At 33.8% G+C, this 24,178-nt stretch overlaps 3 protein-coding genes across 4 annotated transcripts in view; 2 read left to right on the top strand and 1 right to left on the bottom strand.

Annotated features, from left to right (window-relative positions):
• Positions 1 to 9,134, bottom strand: part of LOC127832594 (vang-like protein 2-B) — a 31,420-nt gene extending 22,286 nt beyond the window's left edge. Inside the window, 1 exon segment of the mRNA XM_052358114.1 lies at positions 9,022 to 9,134. The gene's annotated coding sequence lies outside the window, so the exon portion shown is untranslated.
• Positions 9,042 to 21,286, top strand: LOC127832598 (phytanoyl-CoA dioxygenase domain-containing protein 1-like). 2 transcript variants are annotated; one of them, XM_052358118.1, is made up of 11 exons: positions 9,042 to 9,170; positions 13,444 to 13,570; positions 14,141 to 14,278; positions 14,729 to 14,875; positions 16,432 to 16,535; positions 17,610 to 17,661; positions 18,406 to 18,473; positions 19,033 to 19,102; positions 19,396 to 19,508; positions 20,119 to 20,218; positions 20,346 to 21,286. In XM_052358118.1, the coding sequence occupies exons 2-11, from the start codon at positions 13,487 to 13,489 to the stop codon at positions 20,421 to 20,423; spliced, it is 954 nt and encodes a 317-aa protein (XP_052214078.1). In that variant the 5' UTR covers positions 9,042 to 9,170; positions 13,444 to 13,486; the 3' UTR covers positions 20,424 to 21,286. The 2 variants fall into 2 exon arrangements, with proteins under 2 accessions (XP_052214078.1, XP_052214079.1); XM_052358119.1 differs by having other exon boundaries at positions 9,157 to 9,249.
• The window catches only part of LOC127831603 (uncharacterized), a 29,490-nt gene continuing 26,547 nt past the window's right edge, over positions 21,236 to 24,178 (top strand). Inside the window, exon 1 of the mRNA XM_052356581.1 lies at positions 21,236 to 21,340. The gene's annotated coding sequence lies outside the window, so the exon portion shown is untranslated. The remainder of the gene's footprint in view (positions 21,341 to 24,178) is intronic.

The raw sequence follows: 24,178 nt of genomic DNA on the forward strand, positions 1-24,178 counted from the left end.
GTTTATATCATTGGGCAGGTACAGATAATTATCTCCGTTTGAAGCTTATTACTTCCCTTGGATTTGTTTTTTTGACCTTTGACGTTGAAGGATGACCTTGACCTTTCACCACTCAAAATGTGCAGCTCCATGAGATACACATGCATGCAAAATACCAAGTTTATATCTGAAGTGACATCGGATCACTATATGACCTCCTTCGGAAGCATAAAAATACGGACAAAACAGGACTCAACAATAACAGTTGTCCTATTGCTCCTGATAAGTAAAAGTTGGGTGCGGACAAGTTATTTTATAATCTAGTTGTCCGCCCAGGCAAGTGCAAAAAACAAAACAAAGAGCATTAAATTTAGACTTTAATTGCTGTAATCATTTTGTAAAATGTGAAAAAAAAAGGTTTTGTGGTGTATCATTTTGATCTTTATTTAAAAATATGAGAATTACAGTTAATGTGATATTATGTTTGGGCAAGTGGCTTTACGTTCAGGGCAAGTAGATTTTCTAAGTACTTGGGCAAGTTGGTTTTTAGGTTAATGTTGAGCCCTGCAAAAACCCAACAAATTTCATAATGCATCTGGTGACCATATGTATCAGCATGCAAATAAATACATCAATAGTATTTTTAAACTATGGCATACCAGAAGCACCATTGGTCCATTAATGCAGAACTACAATAAAACAATGAAAATAGCTATAAGAAAACTTCTAGGAGCATTCCTACCCTTGATAAGAAAATTAAGAACATCTGAAATAGGCTCCCCTGTGATGAAAAGACATCAAAGGAAAAATGAATAGCATGTAATTTGCTACTAGAGTTTAGTGTACACTTGCTAGCTAATCTAGTGTACTCCATTTAAAGCCCCATCCACTGATAGACTAATTCCCTAAATTATTGCATTGCTTTTATCACAGAGTCTGTTCTCATGATTCCTACCTGGATGGTGCGTTTCTTCGTAACATGTATTATTTATATGAGCAGGAAGATTTTGTTGCCAAGACAATATTCATGTTCACATGTACATATTCAATTTCATTTTATATTTTTATAATTTTCAATTTTGATTTAATAACTGTTTTATGTTTACATGAACCTATTTAACATTTAGATTTAGAAAGAAGCACTCTAGCTTAGGAGATAATTTGTCTTAAAAATATTTGAAAATAACTATGGATATCATTATGAAACTTAATCACAAAGTAAACCAATATATGAATTTATCACATGCCATACCCTGTTTCCCATTTAATATAACCGTTACAAATATTGATATCTTACACATGTGTAATACAACATGTATACTTTTTAAGCGTTTTCATTGGCTTATTTTCGTTTGAGCCTTTTGTTAATTTGCTGAAATGACGTTGCAACGTCAAATGACGTCACGAAATGAAAACAACATTCCGGATTTATCATAATGTTTGCGTAAATATTTTTTTAATTTGCTCATTTAAAAGCATGTGATAAACAAGAGATGTGTTTGTCAGAAACACAATGCCCCCTATTCGCCACTTTTAAATAAAATGTCAATATATCATTTGGTAGGTTTAGAAATTATTTCCCTTTTAAAGCTTATTACTTCCCTTGGATTGTATTTTTTTAATTTTGACCTTGAAGGATGACCTTGACCTTTCACCACTCAAAATGTGCAGCTTCATAAGATACACATACATGCAAAATATCAAGATGCAATCTTCATTATTGCAAAAGTTATGGCCATATAAAAGTTTTCGGACAGACTGACTGACGGACAGTTCAACTGCTTTATGCCACTCTACCGGGGGCATAAAAAGATCTGACACTTGTTGTCATATCATACCATATTTTATTTAACTCGTTCAGGAAATTTGCTAGTAAGCTTGCCAAAGGCTCGCTTTCTAACAAAATTCCTGAACTCGTTTAATAAAATATGGTATGATATGACAACTCGTTCCAGATCCTATATATATATTCCATTATAGTAACATTATATGCATACATAATGGCTTGACTGCTGTCAGAATTTAATTTAATAATTATTGACATGTAAATTATTTAATGAAATTATACAAAATATATAAATACTATTAAAATCATGTACCGAAGACTATTTTTTATTGAACAGATACAGGTTTTTTTTTCCTTCTTTGGGACCCGCCGAAAATCGGCCCTTTCCCCTGGGATTTTTTTTTCCCCTCAGCTGGTAAAATTTCCCCTAGATTTCATTTTCCCCTATTAAAAAAAAAAAAAAAAAAAAATTTTTTTTTTTTTTTTTCCTTTAAATATATAAGTTATCCTGATCCACTGTAGAAACTAGAAAAATCTTGCATAATTAAATTATCTGTTGCCTTGAATTTGTTTTAAAAACAGTAAAATATGTTAAATTGATTATTTTAGACTTTGCTTATTTTCCCCAAGATCCAGCTTTTCGCACAATTTTTTCCCCCAAAATTCTACGTTTCGCGCGATTTTTTTCCCTTCAAAAAAGGCCAGGCCCTTTCCCCAAAATCAGATAAAAAACCCTGAGATAACATTCATACAAAAAAAGGCTAACACTGGCATGGTCTCATTTGTTGAATACGCACACTAGCTGAGACAAAGAAACCAAATCCCAAATGGTCAATCATAAAGTTCAACCTATTTGCGCAAATGTGGGTTCTAACCATGATAATATATTGACAAAACTAATTGAAAATGTTGCATTTTAAATAATTTAAATTGTTGCATTTGTTTTTAATAATTTGTATGCGAGATTTGCAAAACATTGAACAAATATAGTACCACTTTATTTAATAACAATGTCCTTTCCTGATTTTTATTCATATTAGTGTTATAACATTTTCCCTGTAAAACTGAATAAACTGAATTTATTTGAAATATTGCATATATAAGTATTGTTATCCTTCACAGGAATAAAAACCTAACTTTTCATTTATACTTTGATTGCCCAGTCAAACAGTTAGGAGCCCAGAAGTAAGTACCTCACATGTCATCAGTGATTTTTTTTGCTTTTTTTTGTTACAGCTTGTGTCATTTGGATTGGGAAAATTAGCGCGATAAACCATGAAATTGGGAAAAATAGCGCGATAAACCATGAAATTGGGAAACATTATAAATATGATTATAAGAACAGAATAAAAATTGCTATGTTCATGTTTGACAGCATTTTTATATTATAAAGAGTTGCTTTCATGTCTTCTTACAGTGTTTAGTTAATATCCTTCCACATGCATATTAAACTTGCAATAATCTATAGATTCTTCAATATACATGTACCATTATGATTTAATCATAATCTCTTTAAGAGTATGAATTTAATTCAGGATGTTTTTTAAAGTAAAATATGATATGGTGATAACATTAAGAAATATTAACAAACACGCTTTTGTGTTCTTGCTGTGTTAATGTTGTATTAAATGGAGCTAAAATAATACATTTCATTTGTTTACCTTTTAATATCTTGCACAATTGACATCCTCAGTTCAATGCTATTTCACCAAACTATACAGCGTGACAAACATAATAAAGCAGAATATGCATATGAATCTGAATATATACAGATCCACTAACATATGAATCAAATCATGTTTGTCTCCAGGCTTTTTCCGCCCTATGCCACGGGTCCGAAATTCGGCCCCATTCCCAATGCAAATCTGGTTGTTTTTTTCCCAATTGAAAAAAAAATTCCCAATTCAAAAAAAAAAAAAAAAAAAAAAAATTTTTTTTTTTTTTTTTTTTTTTTTTTTACCCTTTAAATATATAAGTTGACCTGATCTGGTGTAGAAAATAGAAAGTATTGCATAATTAAATTATCTGTTGCCTTGAATTTGTTTTAAGAACTGTAAAATATGTTAATGATTATTTAAGACTTAACTTTTTATCCTCAAAATCCGGCGCTTCCCGCGATTTTTTTCACCTCAAAAAGGCCAAGCCTTTTCCCCAAATTCAGATTAAAAAACCTGCACTAATCACACATGTTCATAATATTTTGTAAAATTTTAATAATAAGATATCAAAATAGTCGTTATTTACCAGTTAACGGCTTCTTTGAAATATAAGAAACACTGTTTTAAATAATTTACATGCGATAATTTTTCCCAATTGAGCCAATTTTGCGATTAATTTTTTTCCCAAAATGGGGGTTTTCACAACGCGAAATTCCCAAAATTCCAGTGTGGCGTTTTCCCAAAATGGAGCGGAAAAAGCCTGGTCTCTTTCCATTTTCGAACGGTTCTCGTCTTAAATGCTTTAACTTTGTGAACTCCAATTTCCCAACACAGATTTCCGTGACGCACATTCACTGTGAACATTTCTAACAAATATTTGTTGTTGTTCATCTCAAACATAGTATTTTGCGTTAATTGACACACACATTAAATTATCTCCTAATAAACATGTGATATTGTTACGCACCTCTGCTTTGAGGTATACCGTATTAATGACTTGATTACTTATAGCTTTCAAATAGCTGTTAATATAGTGTTACGCTTGTTCCATCCGTTTTGAAATATGACACAAGTCCATAGAAAACATTCAAACAATAATTTATTCATGCGAAGACAATAATCGCAATAAACTTCGTGCGAAGACAATAATCGCAATAAACCACCCGTTAGACAGCAACACAATGTAAGTGATTCCTAACCGCCAGCTTCCCGGTAATAACACTAGGGTAGTATTTACAAAGTTAATGGCGAGTGACGCACAATCAGTCAGTTCTGCGTTCTTGCAGTATTTATGTGTAAATAATACAATAAAAGTGTTAAAATGCTTATAAAATCAGTGTTACTTAATGTAAACAATCTTCAATTTACTGGATTATTATTATAAAACATGTGATAACGACTAAAAGGTATTTACTTCGAAAAATGAATGACTCTCTTAACAAAAATTACGTCTATCCTAGATCTTGACTAAAACTCAACTGTTTTCTGTTTTTACTTATTGTTCAATACTGATGACCAAAATTGGTCAGTGACCAAGATTCTGGGCAGTGACCAAGATTCTGGTCATTAATGACCAGAATTCTGGGCACCAGTGACCAAAATTGGTCAGTGACGTTACTGACCATAAATCATGACCAAGAAATTAGAACGATACATGACGTCATTTACCAAATGTCATAACAATGAGACATAATGGCGCCTTATTTAGAAAAACAATGAAAAATACAAAGTATTCAAATGGATGGCTCACCGCTAGATAAAAGTTCTGGTGATGTTTAGATTATATAGACTCAGTTGTGTACATTTGTCAATTGTTTTATATAGTCACATAATGTCACCAGAATTGAATGAACAACTTAAAAGGCAGTCAATTGAACAGGTAAGTGCAACTGTTACACCTGGGGTGTATCAATATCCGCTGTTAATTTTAGTATTTATCATTTTCGCTGCCCATCGCAGACTTCTCGTCTGCTTGCCGCCATCATGGGCGTGTGTAAAAACAGGCGTTAACAATCGGGATACATCAACTATCGTCGGTATCCTCCGCAATATAGAGAGATGTGTGGATAGCAACGTAAAATCGTATTCGGCTACATTCGCTATCAGTTGTCATTCGGCGAAGACTCAAGCTCATTGCACTCGTTCAACGAAATTAACGCTAAATGATGCAATCTTATTGGCTTAATTGGGAAAATTTGGTCATTTTTGGGGAAATTTCGTCAGATTTTTGGGAAAAAACATCATTTTTTGCAATTGGGAAGCAGCTAAATATCAGTGGTAATTTTGGGCAAAAAAAATCACTGGTTTCCTGGTCATGTGTATCTTATACTTAATTTTCACAAATAAAATAATTTACAATTCAGCGAGGACTGAAGTGAAACCTGTTGCAACTAACTCTTTTTTCCAAAAATCACTTTTTTGCCTGTTAGGTCACATCTTCTTGTGAAACATATTATGCCAATTTAATGTCATGCCCAGTGTTTTTTTCACCGTTTTGGGAATGGCGCCGGGTCCCGTTGGATTGGGAAAATTCATGGCGTTTTGACTAAAATTGGGAAATTTGTGCTGTTGTTGTTTTGCTAAAAAATGCATCAAAATTGAGGATATAAGTTTGTCCAGTATTATATTTACTAAGGGTTAATTTATATGGATGGGAGATGAAAAAAATATTGACATAAAAAAAAATAATAAAAATTAAGCCTTCCATTGGGAATTTTTAGCTCCTATTTGGGAAAAATATACAGTTTTTTCCATTGGGAATGGGTCCGGTTACCAGACCCAATTTTGAATGAAAAAAAACACTGATGCTGATACTCCTTTTTTAAATCCCATAAAAATGAGTTGCAGAAAAGTGTTGTAACTTCATCAGTTATACATGTATTTGTCTAACTGTACACTTTCAGTTTTGTTTTCTGGATAAGTACAAAGTGAGCATCAAACAAGCCAGGTCAGCAAGCAGTCAAGTCACTAAACAATAAACATTTAAGAAAGACATTATCACCTCAATCAATAAGATCAATTGAAATTCACACCAAGAATTATAATAGTTTAATTGTCAGTCAACAATGTTAAAGCTTCTTTGAAGAACACAAAACAATGCCAAACCATATAAATTATTTTAGTTCCCCTCAGAAGTTCTAATGTAATGAAACATTTTATTAACAATAATCAATTTATTTTTTCTGATACAGATTGAGTATTTAAATGATTTTTGTACATGTAAATAGTTTAATTTTCAGACATGGCGAAAGACTTTCACAATTTACAGGCCAGACTGGCCTACAAGGAAAAATAATTTACAGGTCAGTTGTTTATTTCACAGGCCTCAATTTTAAGTGTTTTATCCTGGATGTAACATTGCATAGTAAATTCAAAAAGGGAATGTTAACACGTAGTTGATTTATGAAAGGGCAAAAAAAGTGTCAGCAGCCTGAATTGAAGAAATAAATTAAGTTTTTTTTTTCAGTTTGGGAAAATATTTTCACATATATACATAATTTAGTTTTATTGATGTATTAAACACAGATTTATTAATATATTAAATACGTTTACCAGTACCTTTCATTTCACTTACATGCCATAACAGTAAACTGTATAGAGTGACAAACATAATAAAGCAAAATGATGTACAGCGTTCATTTGATTTGTAATTGTCATTTTCGCTGAGCATCGTAATTTCTTTTTATTGTCCACCATCTTGGAATATTTGCGACGTGCGTGCAACGCAAAATCTTAAATGTCCGACTACTTTTGCCACCACGCGAGACGCTATATTCACGTTTAGAATAATTCTTGGAACGTATCGATGCTGCAATGTACTACTGACTTACGAAATATGACGAAAAAGAACTTTTTATATTCGGAAATATCATAATCCCATAATCACGAAATAATGTTGTTGTAAAAACTGCAATTTTTAAAAGAAAAAATAACCGGTCAGTTAGCCTTTTTAATTGTTTGCTGGCAATGTCCTACGGGCCGACAAGCTTACGCCATGTCTGTTGTTTAAATGACCATTCTATTCAATTCATAATTTTATGAAAATCTTTCAGTTTAGAACAATTTTCAGCATTATTTTAAAACAGTTGCACAGTTGGCAGTTTTTTCAATATTGACAACAAAATCCTAAATGAAAATTTAATAGACTTCTGTTCAAGTAGAACACAAGTGGCTGAATACAAGGAGAAAAACATATGAGACCAGTGCCAATCAGTAATAAATATAAATGGCAGGCTGTGTGTTTTGCACAGTGGTTGCTGCACTTGCTTATCAGCTGAGCCAACAGGGTTTAATCCATACTCTTGATGCATTACTTGAGTTGATGGACACCACAGAACAGCTGGGATTTCTTAAGAGAATTCTGCCTCCCCTTACCCACTGAACAAGATCTTCTCACTCTGAATATCTTCCAGAAAAAAATAATAGAGGAAATAGCATCTATATTTCAATGTTGTCCAAGCAGCTTAGGTTGGCATTAAAGTTAATTTATTAGATAGTAATGCTGGGACACACTCCACGTCCCCTTGGTGAAGACTAAAGACTTTAGTAAAGTACTATCAACTTGCCAATAGAGAATCACATGCCAAAAAAAGTTAAATATTTCCATTAGAATTAATGTCCTTTTGGCTTTTGTGTATATATGACAAGATGTAAAAATAAATGCTATAATATCATTTTTTCTGTATTATGTTTTTGCCGCAGTACACTTCTGATTTTTTGCAAAAATGACCAATGAATGTACGACAATTAAAAAATATCATATGATCACAAAAACTATAAAATAAACAGTTTATAACGCTGTCATTTAACCATATTTCAGATTAAAAAAGGTTTTATTGAAAATAAATAAACATTACCTATAGTAAAATGATGTACACAAAAACACTCACTATCGCCAATAAAGGATCACTGTTTACAGCATTATCTCCCCTGTCAGATCAACAGTTGGAGCATATTTTCACAAATTTGTAAAATTGTACATTAATTCAAGGGACACACTATGCATCAATTGTTTTTTATTTGATTATACTTTTTCATGAAATACACGATATTGACCCCCTATTGGCGTGACCCTCTGTTGGCGAGTTGACTGTAACATAACCATAATAACAAAACATTTTACAAAAACGTCATGTACAATTAATTAATCAGTCACATGTATAATTTAAATCAGAAGTTAAATCATTACACAATAAGTAAGCTTTAAAATCTAAATAGAAGGCCTTAACTTTAAAGGTACTCGCTTTTTCAGTAAAGATTGGTTAATTAATATTCCAAGTCTAATAAAAAATGAAAATAAGAAACTGAGTCAATTATTATTCAGGTATTTGCGAATAAAATAACATGTTTGTTAACGTGACATTAATGGAAAATGAAAGACCGATCAAACGTCAACAGTTTTAAATGAGCGAAAACAAAACACATAATGAATTACGAACACAAAAATTACACACCTTTGTTATCCAAGTTTCGGCTCCATTTTGAACATGTTGTTAAAATTGGCTGTTCTCTTTTACAGTTTTACACTTTTTATTACTTATCCGAGTGCGTTTATTTTATATTCCAAGAAAACTATTTAAAACCATAATTAATACTTGCCTATTTGATTTGTAAGCGCATATTGAATGTAGGAAACAGTGCCAAGTATAACAATTTTCCAGGTCTATTACAGTAGGGTGGAAAAAGAAACGGCGACCAATCATCAAACGGTGTTTAACACATTACGCCTCTTCTAAATTATCTTAGAGGTGGGAGGTGTATGTTCTTTTCTTTGTTGATTTCTCTAGTTATGCAAATAATGAAACAATGTTTTAGTAGTTGTTTCTGGTAAACATATTTTGCATATTAGATAGTACAATTATTACCATAGGGGATCTTAATTTAGAATGTTTCGAACTTCTTACCCTTCGAAATTTGTTTCAATATGTAATCCATAGTTAAACAAATCAATAATATTAATATTTTCAGGCCTTTTTCCATCCCCATTCGGTCTTCTTTGTAATAAATTTATCAAATGATAGAGAAATTTTGAGATTTTCTTGACAGAAATGTTGGTTGACTGCTGTTAAAACTGATGTGGTACAAGATTAGGCAAAGGTCATGGCCAACCATAAAGGTCAAATATCACCGTTAACACTTAAAATGTTCATGCAATACCTTGTCATTGACACTAAATTTGTTCGTGAAATAACTTATCATTGACATGAATAATACTTTTCACAAATGCAATGCTCATTAAGACTGCTTGAAATGTGATCCTGATCAGAAGCTTAAAGGTCAAGGTCACACTTAGAAAGCAATTATCATAATAACTTTTTTCTTTTTCGCCCCAACTTATTTTATTAGTATTTAGGCAGGTCAAACCTTTGTACACAAAGGTTGCCCCATCAAACACATGGATCAAGTCTCTTAGTCAAAGGTTATAGATTTTACATGTAAATAATCTATGAAGTTTCATGATCCTAGGCACAAGCGTTCTTGAGTTATCGTCTGACAACCACCTGGTGGACCGACAGACCGACATGAGCAAAGCAATATACCCCCTCTTCTTCGAAGGGGGGCATAATAAAGAATGATTTATTTGAATCAGGTCAAACGCTAACTAATAAGACAATAATAAGGGATCAGAGGTCAAAGTGGTATCAACAAAAACATCCACCACCATCAGTTGTGAACAGCTGTTATTATGCCCCCCTTCGAAAAAGAGGGGGTATATTGCTTTGCTCATGTCGGTCGGTCTGTCGATCCATCCACCAGGTGGTTGTCAGACGATAACTCAAGAACGCTTGGGCCTAGGATCATGAAACTTCATAGGTACATTGATCATGACTCGCAGATGACCCCTATTGATTTTCAGGTCACTAGGTCAAAGGGCAAGGTCACAGTGACCCGAAATAGTAAAATGGTTTCCGGATGATAACTCAAGAACGCTTATGGCTAGGATCATGAAACTTCATAGGTACATTGATCATGACTGGCAGATGACCCCTAGTGATTTTCAGGTCACTAGGTCAAAGGTCAAGGTCACAGTGACAAAAAACATATTCACACAATGGCTCCTACTACAACGGAGAGCCCATATGGGGGGCATGCATGTTTTACAAACAGCCCTTGTTTTATCTACTATTTTAGGCAGTATATATGCTACTTAACCATTTGTCAGCCTCTGTGTATGCTTAAAGTGAAAGTGCAACATCTTCCCTACTTCAGGTACAGTCCACTCTCTTTATCTCGAAGTTGGCGGGAACAAGAAAAAATATCGAGATAAGGAGAGTTCAAGATATCCGATTAGGCGTTTTCAAAGAAAAAATGAGACGAAAAATTACCTTGTTTTTAACATCCAAATACCTGCTAAGTGGTCCAACTAAAGCTGTCATTGTGTGATAATAATACTCTCTACCTGATATATACGCGTTTTTACGAGGTACGATTAATTTTGCTATTTAAATACTTAAAATGATGTTTTAAGTATTACAGAATTGCATGAACACATGCGGTTATAATTTTTCTAAACTGTCGAGTAAACATCCGGTAATGCTGCTATTTAAAGTTATGATGCAATTGACGTCCAATCAAGACGAGGGTTTTTTATCTGAACATGTGTAAATCACGTTCTGGAATACTGAACTGTACATGTACATTTCGTAGTTTGAAATGCAAAGTTCAATCCATTATTAGTACAGGATCAAATAAAAATGAAAAGCCATTTTGAGTCTTGTCTTTATTATCTTTATTACTCAACATCCCCAGATCTAGATACAGGCTGTGTATTAATTGCAGTTAATGGATGTTAAAGTGACAGTTAAAGTGACAGGCCTTACTCAAGTGTTAAGGGCAAACGACGTTACACAAGTGTGATCATTGATGCAATTAACCTACCAATCAATTTCCTACTGCACAGTATCATGAGCAGCCAGGCGAAGCGGGACGGTGAAGTATCAAAGACATTTGTTCTCACCTTTTGCCGTCACTGGAACAGTTATTCGTGCTTCGAGATAAACTACAGTAAATACATGTAAAATCGGGACTCGGGACAAAATTTTATATCGAGATATCGAATTATTCGACATAACGAAAATCGAGAAATGCGATGTTTATTTATATAGATAAAGAAGGAAAAAAGTTGGGACATTAAACTTACTTCAACATATCGAGAATATCGAGATATCCAATGCTGAGATAACGAGAGTGGACTGCATTTCATTGAAACCTCAGATGATATTTGTATGGGTCACTTACCAAGGCCCATAACTCTTACCTCAGTAAGATCTGTAAGGTTTGATATTGTGCTAAAATTGTGTGTGGGGGTAGGTAACAGGTTGATCTGATGAGGAATTGCATTAAGGGCCAGTGTAGTCAAGGTCAATTTGACTCAAATTAGAAGAACAGTTTCAGCTTGATCACTTAAAGTGATCTTTCCACGTTTTGGTAAATTGACCACAGACAAAAATTGTTTCAGATTCACAACTTTTTGTTGTATTTATGATATTTGTGAGGAAACAGTAATACTGAACATTTACCATGCTCTAAATTATCCATTATAGGCATCTTTTGACGATTTAAAAACCTATAAATTATAAAGCGTTGTAGCGTTAAAGGATTGAATAATTTGGAGAGTTCTGTTGTTGTCCTTATATTTTGTAACACTATGAGGATTGCTTATATAAATTATTAAATACATCTCTAATTTTATGAGCACTGATGGCCGAGTGATCTAAGCGTTTTTACTACAGGGGTCAGTGGTTCGAGCCCAGTTGAGGCTTACTTTTTTTTCTTTCTTTAATTTTATTTTTGTTTTTTTTACTGGAGCCTTTAAGATCCAATGTTTACATTTATCAATATAAAGCATTTAAAGACAAACTTTAATACATGCCAAAATCTGTGTAAAGGTCCCTTTAAGTTTTGATGGAATTAATGTGCTATTATTTTGTTTGTTGGCAGCTTGCATGCAGAAGTCTTTTGGAATTGTATTTATACATTTCCAGTATTTAAACAATGTAAAAATGTATAGCATGAATTGTAATATAGTTTTCATTTCTTTACTCTCGAGTAGAGTGGCATCCTTTTTTAACATTTGTATTTGATGGAAGCCCATTTTTATGCCCCCTAAGGGTGGCATATAGTTTTTGAACTGTCCCTCAGTCCGTCCGGTCTGTCCGTCCGTCTGAAAACTTTTACATTGGTCATAACTTTTGCAATATTGAAGATAGCAACTTGATATAGGGCATGCATGTGTATCTCATGGAGCTGCACATTTTGAGTGGTGAAAGGTCAAAGTCATCCTTCATGGTCAAAGGTCAAATATATGGCTTCAAAGCGGCGCAGAAGGGGGCTTTGTGTTTCTGACAAACACATCTCTTGTTGTCCCCTACCGGTTTCACTGGTTTGCGCTCTGTGTGTTCGTTATGTCAGTCTGTCACACTTCTCTGGATCCTGCGATAACTTAAAAAGTTCTTCATATTTGTTCACGAAACTTGAAACATGGATAGATGGCAATATTGACATTATGCACATCATTTCATTTTGTTCCTACGTCAAAAAGTCTGGTTGCTATGGCAACAAATAGACTAGAAATACTGCTGAAAATGGTGTTTTTTTCTGGATCCTGCGATAACTTTAAAAGTTCTTCATATTTTTTCATAAAACTTTAAACATGGATAGATGGCAATATGGACATTATGCATGTCATTTCATTTTGTTCAGACATCAAAAATTCTGGTTGCTATGGCAACAAATAGACTAGAAATACTGCTGAAAATGGTGTTTTTTTCTGGATCCTGCGATAACTTAAAAGTTCTTCATATTTTTTCATGAAACTTGAAACATGGATAAATGGCAATATGGACATTATGCACCTCATTTCATTGTGTTCTTACGTCAAAAATTCTGGTTGCTATGGAAACAAATATAAAAAAATCTGAATGGTGGAATTTCTGACAATGGTGGAGCCGGTAGGGGACATATATTGCTTGGCAATAGTCTTGTTTTACATGTTTTTTATGACTTTATGTTATTCGTTAGGTAAATCTGTTGCCAATCAATAACCAGTAATACCTGCATACTAATGGACGCTGGAGAATGCAGTCCCAGCTTGCAGGACTACAGCATGGTTCACAGACCTGTTGGAGACTTGTTTGCGCCAGTAACGGTAAGTAGGAACTTGCTTTTATTATGCTCCCCCAAAATTTATTTTGGGGGGAGCATATAGTCGCTGCTTCGTCTGTCTGTGTGTCCGTCCGTGCACAATTTTTGTCCAGGCTATTTCTCAGCAACAAATGACCGGAATTCAATGAAACTTTATGGGAAACTTCACTACCAAGAGGAGATGTGCATATTATCAGCGGGTTCTGGTTGGATGATTTTTCACAGAGTTATGGCCCTTTGAAATTTTCTATAAAAATTTTTTTGTCCCCCCAACTACTGTGCCCTCAAGACGTTTCCTTTTATCTGAATATATAGTGCAATATTGTGACAAAAAAAAACTTTGGGGAGCCTCACCCGTCTCCGACGGTTTCTTGTTTTCAGTGGTTTATCTGTGTAAAAAATTATATTGTGTTGGTTTGTTTCATCATCACTCATTCAAATTTTTACATGAAGAATATATTTATCATGAAATGATAATACTATCTGACACTGAAATCAACAAATATCATCTGTAAGTGCATAACATTTGTCTGTAAGATAAGGCAGTTTTATTCTTAATGTCTTGTGTTTAAAGGACGTCGATGAATGGCAGTCATTCATGCTGAGTCCGTCCCAGATAGAACAGTTCCAGAGAGATGGCTTCCTGCTGAATGTCCCTGTACTGACACCAGACCAGTGTGACAAAATACTTGCTGACTACAAGTACTTTCTGGTTGGTATGATTTTCATTAAATCTACAACTTTTAGAATAGTAAAGAACATATTTACATTATATATTTTTTGAATGCAGATAGTTATTACACCTTTGTATGTTCTATTGACTGCTGTTGTTTTGTAGTGAAATATTTGAGGTTTTCTTAATTCGTATATGCAGATCATTTTCTGAATATTGGAAACTAATTGTTTGAAGGATGTTTTGTTTGGCTGAAGGCCTGAATTTAAGATTTCATGGACATTGCAATATGCTGCAATTATGCCATTTATTTTTGGAAAATCAGGATGTACATTTGTACTTGCCATCAACATTTCTTGTGACATGAATGAAGGAGGGACATTACTTTTAAAAATATTTTCATCATGATCTTAACATGCCATAAAGTCTGCAACAATCTAAATAGAAATATTCCACGTTATCCATTGATAGTATTATTTGTTTTTGCAGGGTGAAGAAAAGCACCCAGGCATGGAGATGTTGTATGAATACCATAGCAACCAGAGTGGTGACCCTGACAACGTTCTGATGCACGCTCTGGGTCATTGGAGGCTTACAAAACATTTCCATGACCTGGTGTTCCTTCCAAACGTTGTGGTTAGATACATTTGTTCAAGTTGTATGCCATTACTTATCCGCTTTTGCCATTTACATTACCGTAATTACTCTATGTTTTCGGACACCTCCTTTTTTTGCAAAAATAATTATTTTTCATGACTCTTACTTTTTGGACACACGATTTTTGTCCATTATTTATGTCTCTAAGTTTTCGGACAGAATATTTTACAGCGCTATTTTACCAAATTTCGGTCTTGTTTTCGATATCTAATGACACTTCGATCATGAGATTTTACAACCAGATTAACATCATAAAACATGGAAGGTGCATGCCTGAGGGCAACGGACCATTACATTGCGTTATTGGGTAAATAACCTTGTAAACCGGTATTAAACAATGGTTTCGCCCGATAGCATAAGCGTTATGACACTTACCAGGGGCAGTACCAATTAACAGTTCAATTATCTACAGCAATGGTCCTACCCCTTCTAAGTAAAATAACTGTGACAAATACTAAACGCTTCAAAGTGTGATGCACCCTATTGCAAGTTTTACGAACAATGAAAGGTGTAAGAAAACAACTATCTGAAATGAACAAACAAAGAATTCATAGTTTGCTTTTTTTTGCGTTAATTACAGGTTCATACTAGCAAGTATCGGTACGTCACATTTTCATCTTTAAACGCGTTGGTCAAAGTACAACCTTGTAGTAACTATCTGTCAAATAAATTAAGCATTTAAAATTATTTGAAATGCAGTGCAAATATATATAACTGTAATTTATACTATACGGCATGGTATTTTACAAGCGCATGCTATCACTGGTAGTCGTTGATACAATTGACGCTATTTTAGGACACTTCAATTTTCGACTCTAAGTTTTCGGACACCTGCATTTTGTGAATATTTTTCGTATCTATGTTTGGACACGAAAAAAATAATATTTTTAAGTGTCCCAAAACATAGAGTAATTACGGTAGTCATAAAACACTGGTCCTTGTCTCATACTTGAAAACACATTTTACTAGTCAAGGTTTAGTCTGGTTGCATATTAGAAAGCAGATTTAATGTATAAACAATAATGAGTGTAATGATTTTGATTATATTATACCAGTGGTACATGTAAAAAATATGATCAAATTTAATATGTATATAATTGCCTAAAGGATTTAAAATGTACAACCCAGGAATGAGTATTGAGGACATCAGGTTTGAGAATGCTTGGACTAAGAATAAAGTGTATAATAATTATATGGTATATATGTGATAAAATATAGTGCAAAGTGAGATAAAGATATATAATGTGTATCTGTTATATCAGCCCTCAAAATAAAATACACATACATTTTGAAGTGAATAGATTTTGAAAGTCAAACACACTTGTTTTTATATGTTTTTACAAAATACTGGCTAGATTCAGCTCCCGGTTGTATCATGCACAATGTTTATTATCATACCCGCCCTTCTGATTGGTTGCTAAGATTTGTCACTATGTTAAACCAATGATACGATGAGGAGGGCTGATAAGATGAGAATAATGGATAGTGAATAATGAGATACTGGTATGATGTATAATGCGATTGTATTTCCCCAGGTTCCTGTGTCTCAGCTGTTGGACCCAGGAAGGATGTCCTCTGTACGCTTCTGGCATGATCAGCTGTTTGCCAAGCCTCCATTCCACGGGGGCAATGTAGCTTGGTATGTAGTCTTGAGGTGGGTGGGAAGAGGGCAAGGTAGCCTGGAAGGCAGTCAGGGGGGGGGTATTGTAACCTGGTAGGCAGCCTTGTGTGTGTATTTAATATGTACACTTATCATGTGCATGTTTTGGATGCTGGTATACTATAGATTTTTATGCACCCAGATCGAATGATCGGGGGTATATTGTTTTTGGCCTGTCTGTAATGTATGTGTGTGTCTGTCCCAAAACTTAAAGGTTGGTGATAACTTTTGCAATATTGAAGATAGCAACTTGATATTTGGCATGCATGTGTATCTCATAGAGCTGCACATTTTGAGTGGTGAAAGGTCAAGGTCATCCTATAAGGTCAAAGGTCATTTTTTTCTAAAATAGCTGCTGTGCGGCTTCAAAGCGCAGTATTGGGCATTGTGTTTCACAAACACAGCTCTTGTCTCTTTTGAATCTTTTATGTTTTTTATACAATCATACTGTTGAGATAATGCTGGTAATGCAAGCCTTAAGATTTAATGAACATAAATTTGTTTTAACTACTGATATAGTATGAAAGTATTAAATTAGTGTTGAGTATAATAGGTTATTAACATATATTTATGTGCTCACTTAAGTGAATGATAAATTGTTGCAAGAAATCAATATTTGCTATATGTAATACATATATTATAACACAGCATGTGCATAAAATGGTATATGGGAGGGCAGACAACATATGAATGCAAATGAATGTTGCCAGTATCCTTGAGGATTTTTTTTATACAATTGAGATGCTCTGAGAAAATCTGCCTTAATGCATATGCGTAATGTGTCGTGCAGTCTGCCTGGACTGGAAATTTGCTTATCAGAGACTTCCTTGAAATCAAAATATAAGCAGGAAGGCTTATCTGGGACAATACTTTACCCTCACACATTAACACAATTTTCCCTTTGTCATCCCTGATTAGTTTGTGCGGACCGAACAGGCCATTTGGGAAAACACTTGCACATGCATTAAGCCTGGTTTTCCTGTGCGCATTTTATATTATATAATTTTAATTAACATAGAGCACTCTTAATTAAATATGGTGATCTGCCTGCAGGCATCAGGATTACTCCTACTGGACCAGGACAACTCCTATGGCCCACCTTACTGTAAATGGTTTCTATAGTAACCATAGTTACCAGAAGTCCCTCCCACCACTCACCCATTTGTAGGGCAGATCTAGAATGAAATAGCATGGTGTTGTGCCCAAATCATTTTTAGTTCTGGACTATTTTGAACAATTTTTTATACATTTTTTGCAAATAATAAAAAACCACTGAAAAGCAATGCTAAAACAACCTAATTACATGTACTTTTGTTAGACTGAGAATTTCCTTGTATGTAGAGATCTTTTAAAAGGTCACTATAAAGGTGTTGCTGTCCACCCTCCCCCTTTTCCATAACCATGTAATCCTTTGTATTTCCTTACAAGTATATAACGGTCCTTCACACAATGCTTATGCAAAAACAATTATGTTTACCATCTGCGCCTTTATCAGAAGTACCTGCTTTTATTGCACAAACCAGAAATATTATTGCATCCCTTATGTGTTGGCATAAAACATGCTGGTAATTTAGTGATATCTCTTCTGCTTTTCTGAAATAATCCCTTTTACTTGCAAAATTTGAAATTTCTGAATATATTCAAGCAATTCACATATATAAGAATCTTCTTTGTCAATCCCATAATGAGCAGATAATATCAAACTCAAAGTAAATTAATTTGTATTTTTTATTACGTTGTTACTACCGTATTTCATGAAATACCTATTAAAATAAGTTTTAAAATATATTACTGGTAATATAATATATATTAAGTAATGTCCTTTATGTGTTATGATGAATTATTACAGGTTCACATAGCCTTAGATGACCAGACTGAGGAGAATGGTGGCCTACACTACATACCTGGCTCACATAGGTAACAGCTTATGTGTAGACCTAGCTTTGGATTTGGTTTTGTTACATTTAGGTCAAGGTCACCGTGACTCAAAACAGCTTTCACTCAAGAACTTGAGTTTTAATGGGGGATATTGCTGTGTGAGGTGGAAGATTAAATGCTGACAGAGCTTTGCTTTTCTCTGGTCTTATTAGATCAAAGTTAATGGCACTGTTGCTTAAAATAGAATAACTTCCAGCTCAATAACTTTAGTTTGGATTGAGGTATTGTGTTAACATATTGTGTGAAGGAATCCTAAAGGCACATCTAGCTTGGAATTTCACAATAATTAGTTACTACCATGTTGAAAACCTTGTTTCAGGGCATTTTCGCGTTTCTTGTTTTTCTGATTCACCACTTTTAACTTTGATTGGTTTAAAAGATAATATGATAACAATGAGTCTAATTGTAGTTCAAAGTATTATGTTTTTACCATTATGTGTACTGGATATATTTCTTTCAAATAATTTTTCAACTTTTGCCATTATTGTTCTTATCTTATATCTGAGAGATTTTTATCATTTTCCATTGGTTTTTCCAGATGGACTCGAGATGATGGCAAGCCTTTGCCAGTGACTGATTTTAATTTCAAGGATATGGAATCCATAAAAGTAGGTTCATTTGTCAAAAGTCTTTGTACTAGAAAAGACAACATTAAAATGAATAATGTGTGTGTTTCACAACTGTCTTGGGTTTTGCTTCTTCCTTCTGCATTGTTCTGTTAGTAAACACCATAAAAGACATTGCATTTGAATATTAACAACCTATCAGTGAAAAGTGGATGCAATAATGCCCTGCTCATTACTGGTATAATGTTAAGGTTAGCTAAAGGAGGGTTTAGCAAAAACCTAGAGAATACAACAGTTTCACGCTCGACCGTTATTTTATTTTGGGTTATTTACAGACCATCCTAACCGAGGAAGAAAAGGCTGGTTTCCGACCTGTTTGTGGAAATCTAAGGAAGGGAGAAGCAAGCTTTCATCATGCTCTTGCTGTGCATGGTTCCTATGGAAACAGGTCACCTCAGATTATAATCACATTAAAATATTTTAGTTCTAACTTACCTGAGCACATGTTAATGGTCAGCTTTTATGATGGCCTTTTGATCTTTGTGTTTCCTCAACATATACCTTGTGAACCCTATAGAGACCACATATATTACAAAATTGTGTTGAAACTTGGTCAGAAAATGTATCCCAATTTGTCCGAGTGAATACGGACAGAGTTAAAAACTGGATCATATTATCTCTAAAAAGATGTACTGGTATAAAATTGATTATTTTTAATAATATACATTTCTTGTTAATTACTCCACATATTTTGTAAAGCGTTATTTGTTGGTTAAACAGATACAATTAATTGTTGAAACAAGTCAATATTTTAATGCATCTATCTGTATGACAGTTTTGTATGTACCGGGTAATTATTATAAAAATAATTTAACTGAAGTTTCTTTTAAAAAAAATTAGGCCTGTTCTCCATGCTTGTTAGTAGAAACATGCGCATGAGCTTAAAATTAAAAATGAATGTAACCTTGTGCTGATTATATTCTGTTTGAATTTGAATAAATATTGTACCATATGTCTAGTTCTTTTATTATAAGAAAACGTTCATGTGGTTGTTGCAGATCAGATAAGCCACGTCGAGCCGCAGTACTCAACTACTTCAAAGACGGTGTGCGCTCCAACACGGACGGAGAAATCCTCAAAGATATTTGTGTGCCTAAGGTATGCTTTCATGCGCACCATGGGGTCTTCTGTTCTACATATTTACACATATTGTCTAAATTTGAACAATTCGTTTGATAAAACTGCATTTGACCGTTTCAATTTCTGATATATTTGTTTGTTTCAGGGGTCAAAAATGGATGGCCAGTTCTTTCCATTGGTGTTTGATCCAGAGTGCATGCCTTTCAATGAAGCTTCAAAATGAACATAAACATGGAATATTATATTGGATATTATTGGTTACATATGATACAAGACACTAATGTCTCTAAAGTAACTATTTGATAGCAATGTTAGTACACTATTTATCATACTGATTATATTGTTATTGTGTATTGTATTCACATGTTGAAAAAAGCCTAATGTTTTTTAATGTAATGTTTAATATAATGGTAGTAACTTTATTTAAAGTGTCATATTGTTATAATGTTGCCTTCAATAGTGTTTTATTTGAACATAAAATTATATGTTTGTGCATTTATGATTTTTTATCACACTGTTTTCATATTAATAAACTCTAAGAAAGATATTCATTGTGATAAGTATACAATGTTGTTCTTTGACCCTTTGCAGGCCTTGGAAATTCAGAAGACATTTTTTATAAAGGACAATTAAATACCACTGTGCAAACCTCATGCTATTGATAACATTGAATTCTTGTCTGTAACATTCTCTTTGATTGTCTTGACATGCTTACAAATACAAGTGTAACCATGTATAGAAAAACAATGGTTCAGTATTGTTCTGTCTTAACAATTCCGTCATTTATTCGTGAAAATAAATATGAATTTGAATACGTATCCAATACCATATTGTCAAACCGCCCTTTTACACTTCTCGCAAAGGCATTTTTCCTTTACAAAAAAGTTATACATACAAGCATTTTTGCAAAAGACAACATGCCCGTTTGTGTAAATTTTAAAAATAAGATCCACTTTTCATACTTTTGTGACCTTTAAAAAATGTCAAAAACCGGCAAAATTGCTTGTAGTTAGTAGATTCTCACCTACAAGTTTAAGTTGTATGTAACCGTGAAACCGGATGTTGTCATAATTTCCAAGGGGACTAAAATGTCCAGACGATTCTTTTTGATGGAATTATATTGATCAATTATTATTTAAGGTTCAATTTGAGTTTTAAAATTATTATTTTAACTGTTGTTTTTTGCCTTGTTATGTTAATGTTGCATTAAACGATAGCATGTTACTTTTTGTTTGTCACATATTTTCGCGACACAAAGTGACGAACGTAAAAGGCTTTTTTTAAAGATACAGTTCTCCTATTATATAGAAGGTTTTATGGCTTGTTGAAATAATTGATGGCTAAACTTTGACGTCTTTTACCGAATCCTAGTTTTGTTCCTGATAAAGCCTTAGACCATTTTAGTAAATTGCAACACGGTAATCTCGCGGGTGATGGACGTTTCGTGCCACTATCAGTTCGTGCCACTATCAGTTCGTGCCACGAATATTTGTGTAGAGAGACATTAACCATTTCGTGTGATGGACGTTTCGTGCCACTATCAGCTCGTGCCACTATCAGTTCGTGCCACGAATATTTGTGTAGAGAGACATTAACCATTTCGTCTAACTGTTAATATTTATGCCCCCCTGTGAAGAAGATGGGGTATATTGTTTTTAGTGCTGCAACAATATGCCAAAAACCGTATTGCAATATATTGTCTGTTCAAAAACCCATATTGCAATATATCGCAATATATTGCTAACTTGTACCAGAATTATAACTCGCCAATTACCCGATAATCCCGTATATTCCAGTTTTTAAGCAAATTCTGGTAAATATTTACTATAAATGTGCTCAAGAATAACAAGAAACACAAACATTCGCAAATTTTCTTAAGTATCAAAAACATTATGGCATTTGTTACTATTTAAAGATGTGATGAAATAACGTCCAACCGGGACGTTTTTGTTTTCACTGAACACGCGTAATTCGCCTGACGTGATGTTCCCGTTTTTATACAACACAAAATACACCCATACTTTCCATGCGACGTTCTAAATGTCTGCATAATTTTTGCTCGCTTTTTATTGAGACAAAGAATAAAGCACTTTTTATTTGACTCTATTTTTTTATAGTCTGGTAAGCATTAAAATTTGGAAGCGTGTTTCCGAAATTCTGATTACAAATTAAAAATGCTCAATTCAGAATCGAACGAAACATTTACAGTTGTGCGCAATTAATTTAACAATAATCTGTTCAAAAGCATCATCGAATGCTCCCATGTAACAAAGCTACTCCGTATAATACACTTTTTAGAATGCTATTTTTACGTAAAAATTTATTAACACCGCTTTGCTTTGTTTACCTTGATATCGTTATTTCGGATGGCTTTTCTGGACAAAATGTGAATGATTTTTTGTAAATTTTTCGTACCGGTATGATGAAAATTGTATCGCAATACAATATGCGGAATGCATATTGCGATATATACCGATATATATTTACAGCTGTATATTGTTGCAGCACTAATTGTTTTGCACTTGTCGGTCAGTCCGTTAGTCCACCAGATGGTTTCCGGATGATAACTCAAGAACGCTTAGGCCTAGGATCATGAAACTTCATAGGTACATTGATCATGACTGGAAGATGACCCCTATTGATTTTCAGGTCACTAGGTCAAAGGTCAAGGTCACAGTGACTTGAAACAGTAAAATGGTTTCCGGATGATAACTCAAGAATGCTTACGCCTAGGATCATGAAACTTCATAGGTACATTGATCATGACTGGCAAATGACCCCTATTAATTTTCAGGTCACTAGGTCAATGGTCAAGGTCACAGTGACTCTCTTCTTCTTCCAGTAATGTACAGGTCCCCTCTGAGGCAGTTTCGTACATGGGGGTTTATATACAGGGACGTGTGCACGGCGCGCAACTATATACAGTGCTGATTAAAAGGTTAAAAACATCCATTTCTCGGACCTACCCCTGCACCGACAGGCCCCTCTTGAAGGCCTCTACGCTGTCAGCTATGGTGCCCGGCGATGGGTGCTGGTTCCACAGTCTGATGACTCTAAACAGTAAAATGGTTTCCTGATGATAATTCAAGAATAATTAGGCCCAGAATCATGAAACTTCATAGGTACATGATCATGACTGGCAGATGACCCTTATTGATTTTTATAGGTCACTAGGTCAAAGGTCACAGGGACAAAAAAGGTATTCACACAGTGGCTGACACTACAACTGACAGCCCATATGGGGGGCATGCATGTTTTACAAACAGCCCTTGTTAAATGGAGAGGTGTGATTAATACCGTATAGGTGTGAATCATAACAGAAAACATTCGCACTTTTGATTGTCACCTCTGTGCAACGTTGTTTTATTTCAAGATTATTTATTCAGGTTAAATGTATTCTTGACATGCATTTCAAGCATTTTCAATATTAAATTTTAAATATAATACATAAACAAAATGTATTTCAGTTAAAATGTGTCAGATTCAGATGTTACATGTTTCATATACTAGTAATACATTAACAATATTGAGAAAGAAACGTCACAAGATGTTTTTCATTTTAAGATTTATTTTTAAGTTTTTTTTATATAATACATTAACAATATCGAAAGTGAATACATAATATATTATAAAATGTTTTTATACACATACACAAGTACACAAATTTATACAAAAAATACAACAGCATACTTTACACAAAGCAGATATATTAAACATTTCAGAACTCTTCTTCGTTTTGGATCTGGTCATGTGTTGTGTCTGGTGCCAGGTTTGTGATGTGACTGCATGTCCTAAGTAGTTTCATTGTTTTCATTGTCTATCAAAGAGTCTCCTGGGACTTCTTTGAATTTTCTCCAGTGCACACATATTTTTGTAATAACAATAAATCATTTTTATTTGTATAATATATTTATAATTTAAATTGGTAGCACTGTTGAAATTTACTACATTAATAAATATCCCGTTATGATTCGCACC

Source organism: Dreissena polymorpha, chromosome 5 (assembly GCF_020536995.1).
Source record: "Dreissena polymorpha isolate Duluth1 chromosome 5, UMN_Dpol_1.0, whole genome shotgun sequence".
Lineage (NCBI taxonomy): Eukaryota > Metazoa > Mollusca > Bivalvia > Myida > Dreissenidae > Dreissena > Dreissena polymorpha.

Coding starts and splice junctions, on each gene's coding strand:
- LOC127832598 (XM_052358118.1), top strand. CDS start 13,487: ATGGACGCTGGAGAATGCAGTCCCAGCTTGCAGGACTACAGCATGGTT. Junction 14,279..14,728: donor CTGACTACAAGTACTTTCTG/GTTGGTATGATT, acceptor TTGTTTTTGCAG/GGTGAAGAAAAGCACCCAGG. Junction 18,474..19,032: donor TACATACCTGGCTCACATAG/GTAACAGCTTAT, acceptor TGGTTTTTCCAG/ATGGACTCGAGATGATGGCA.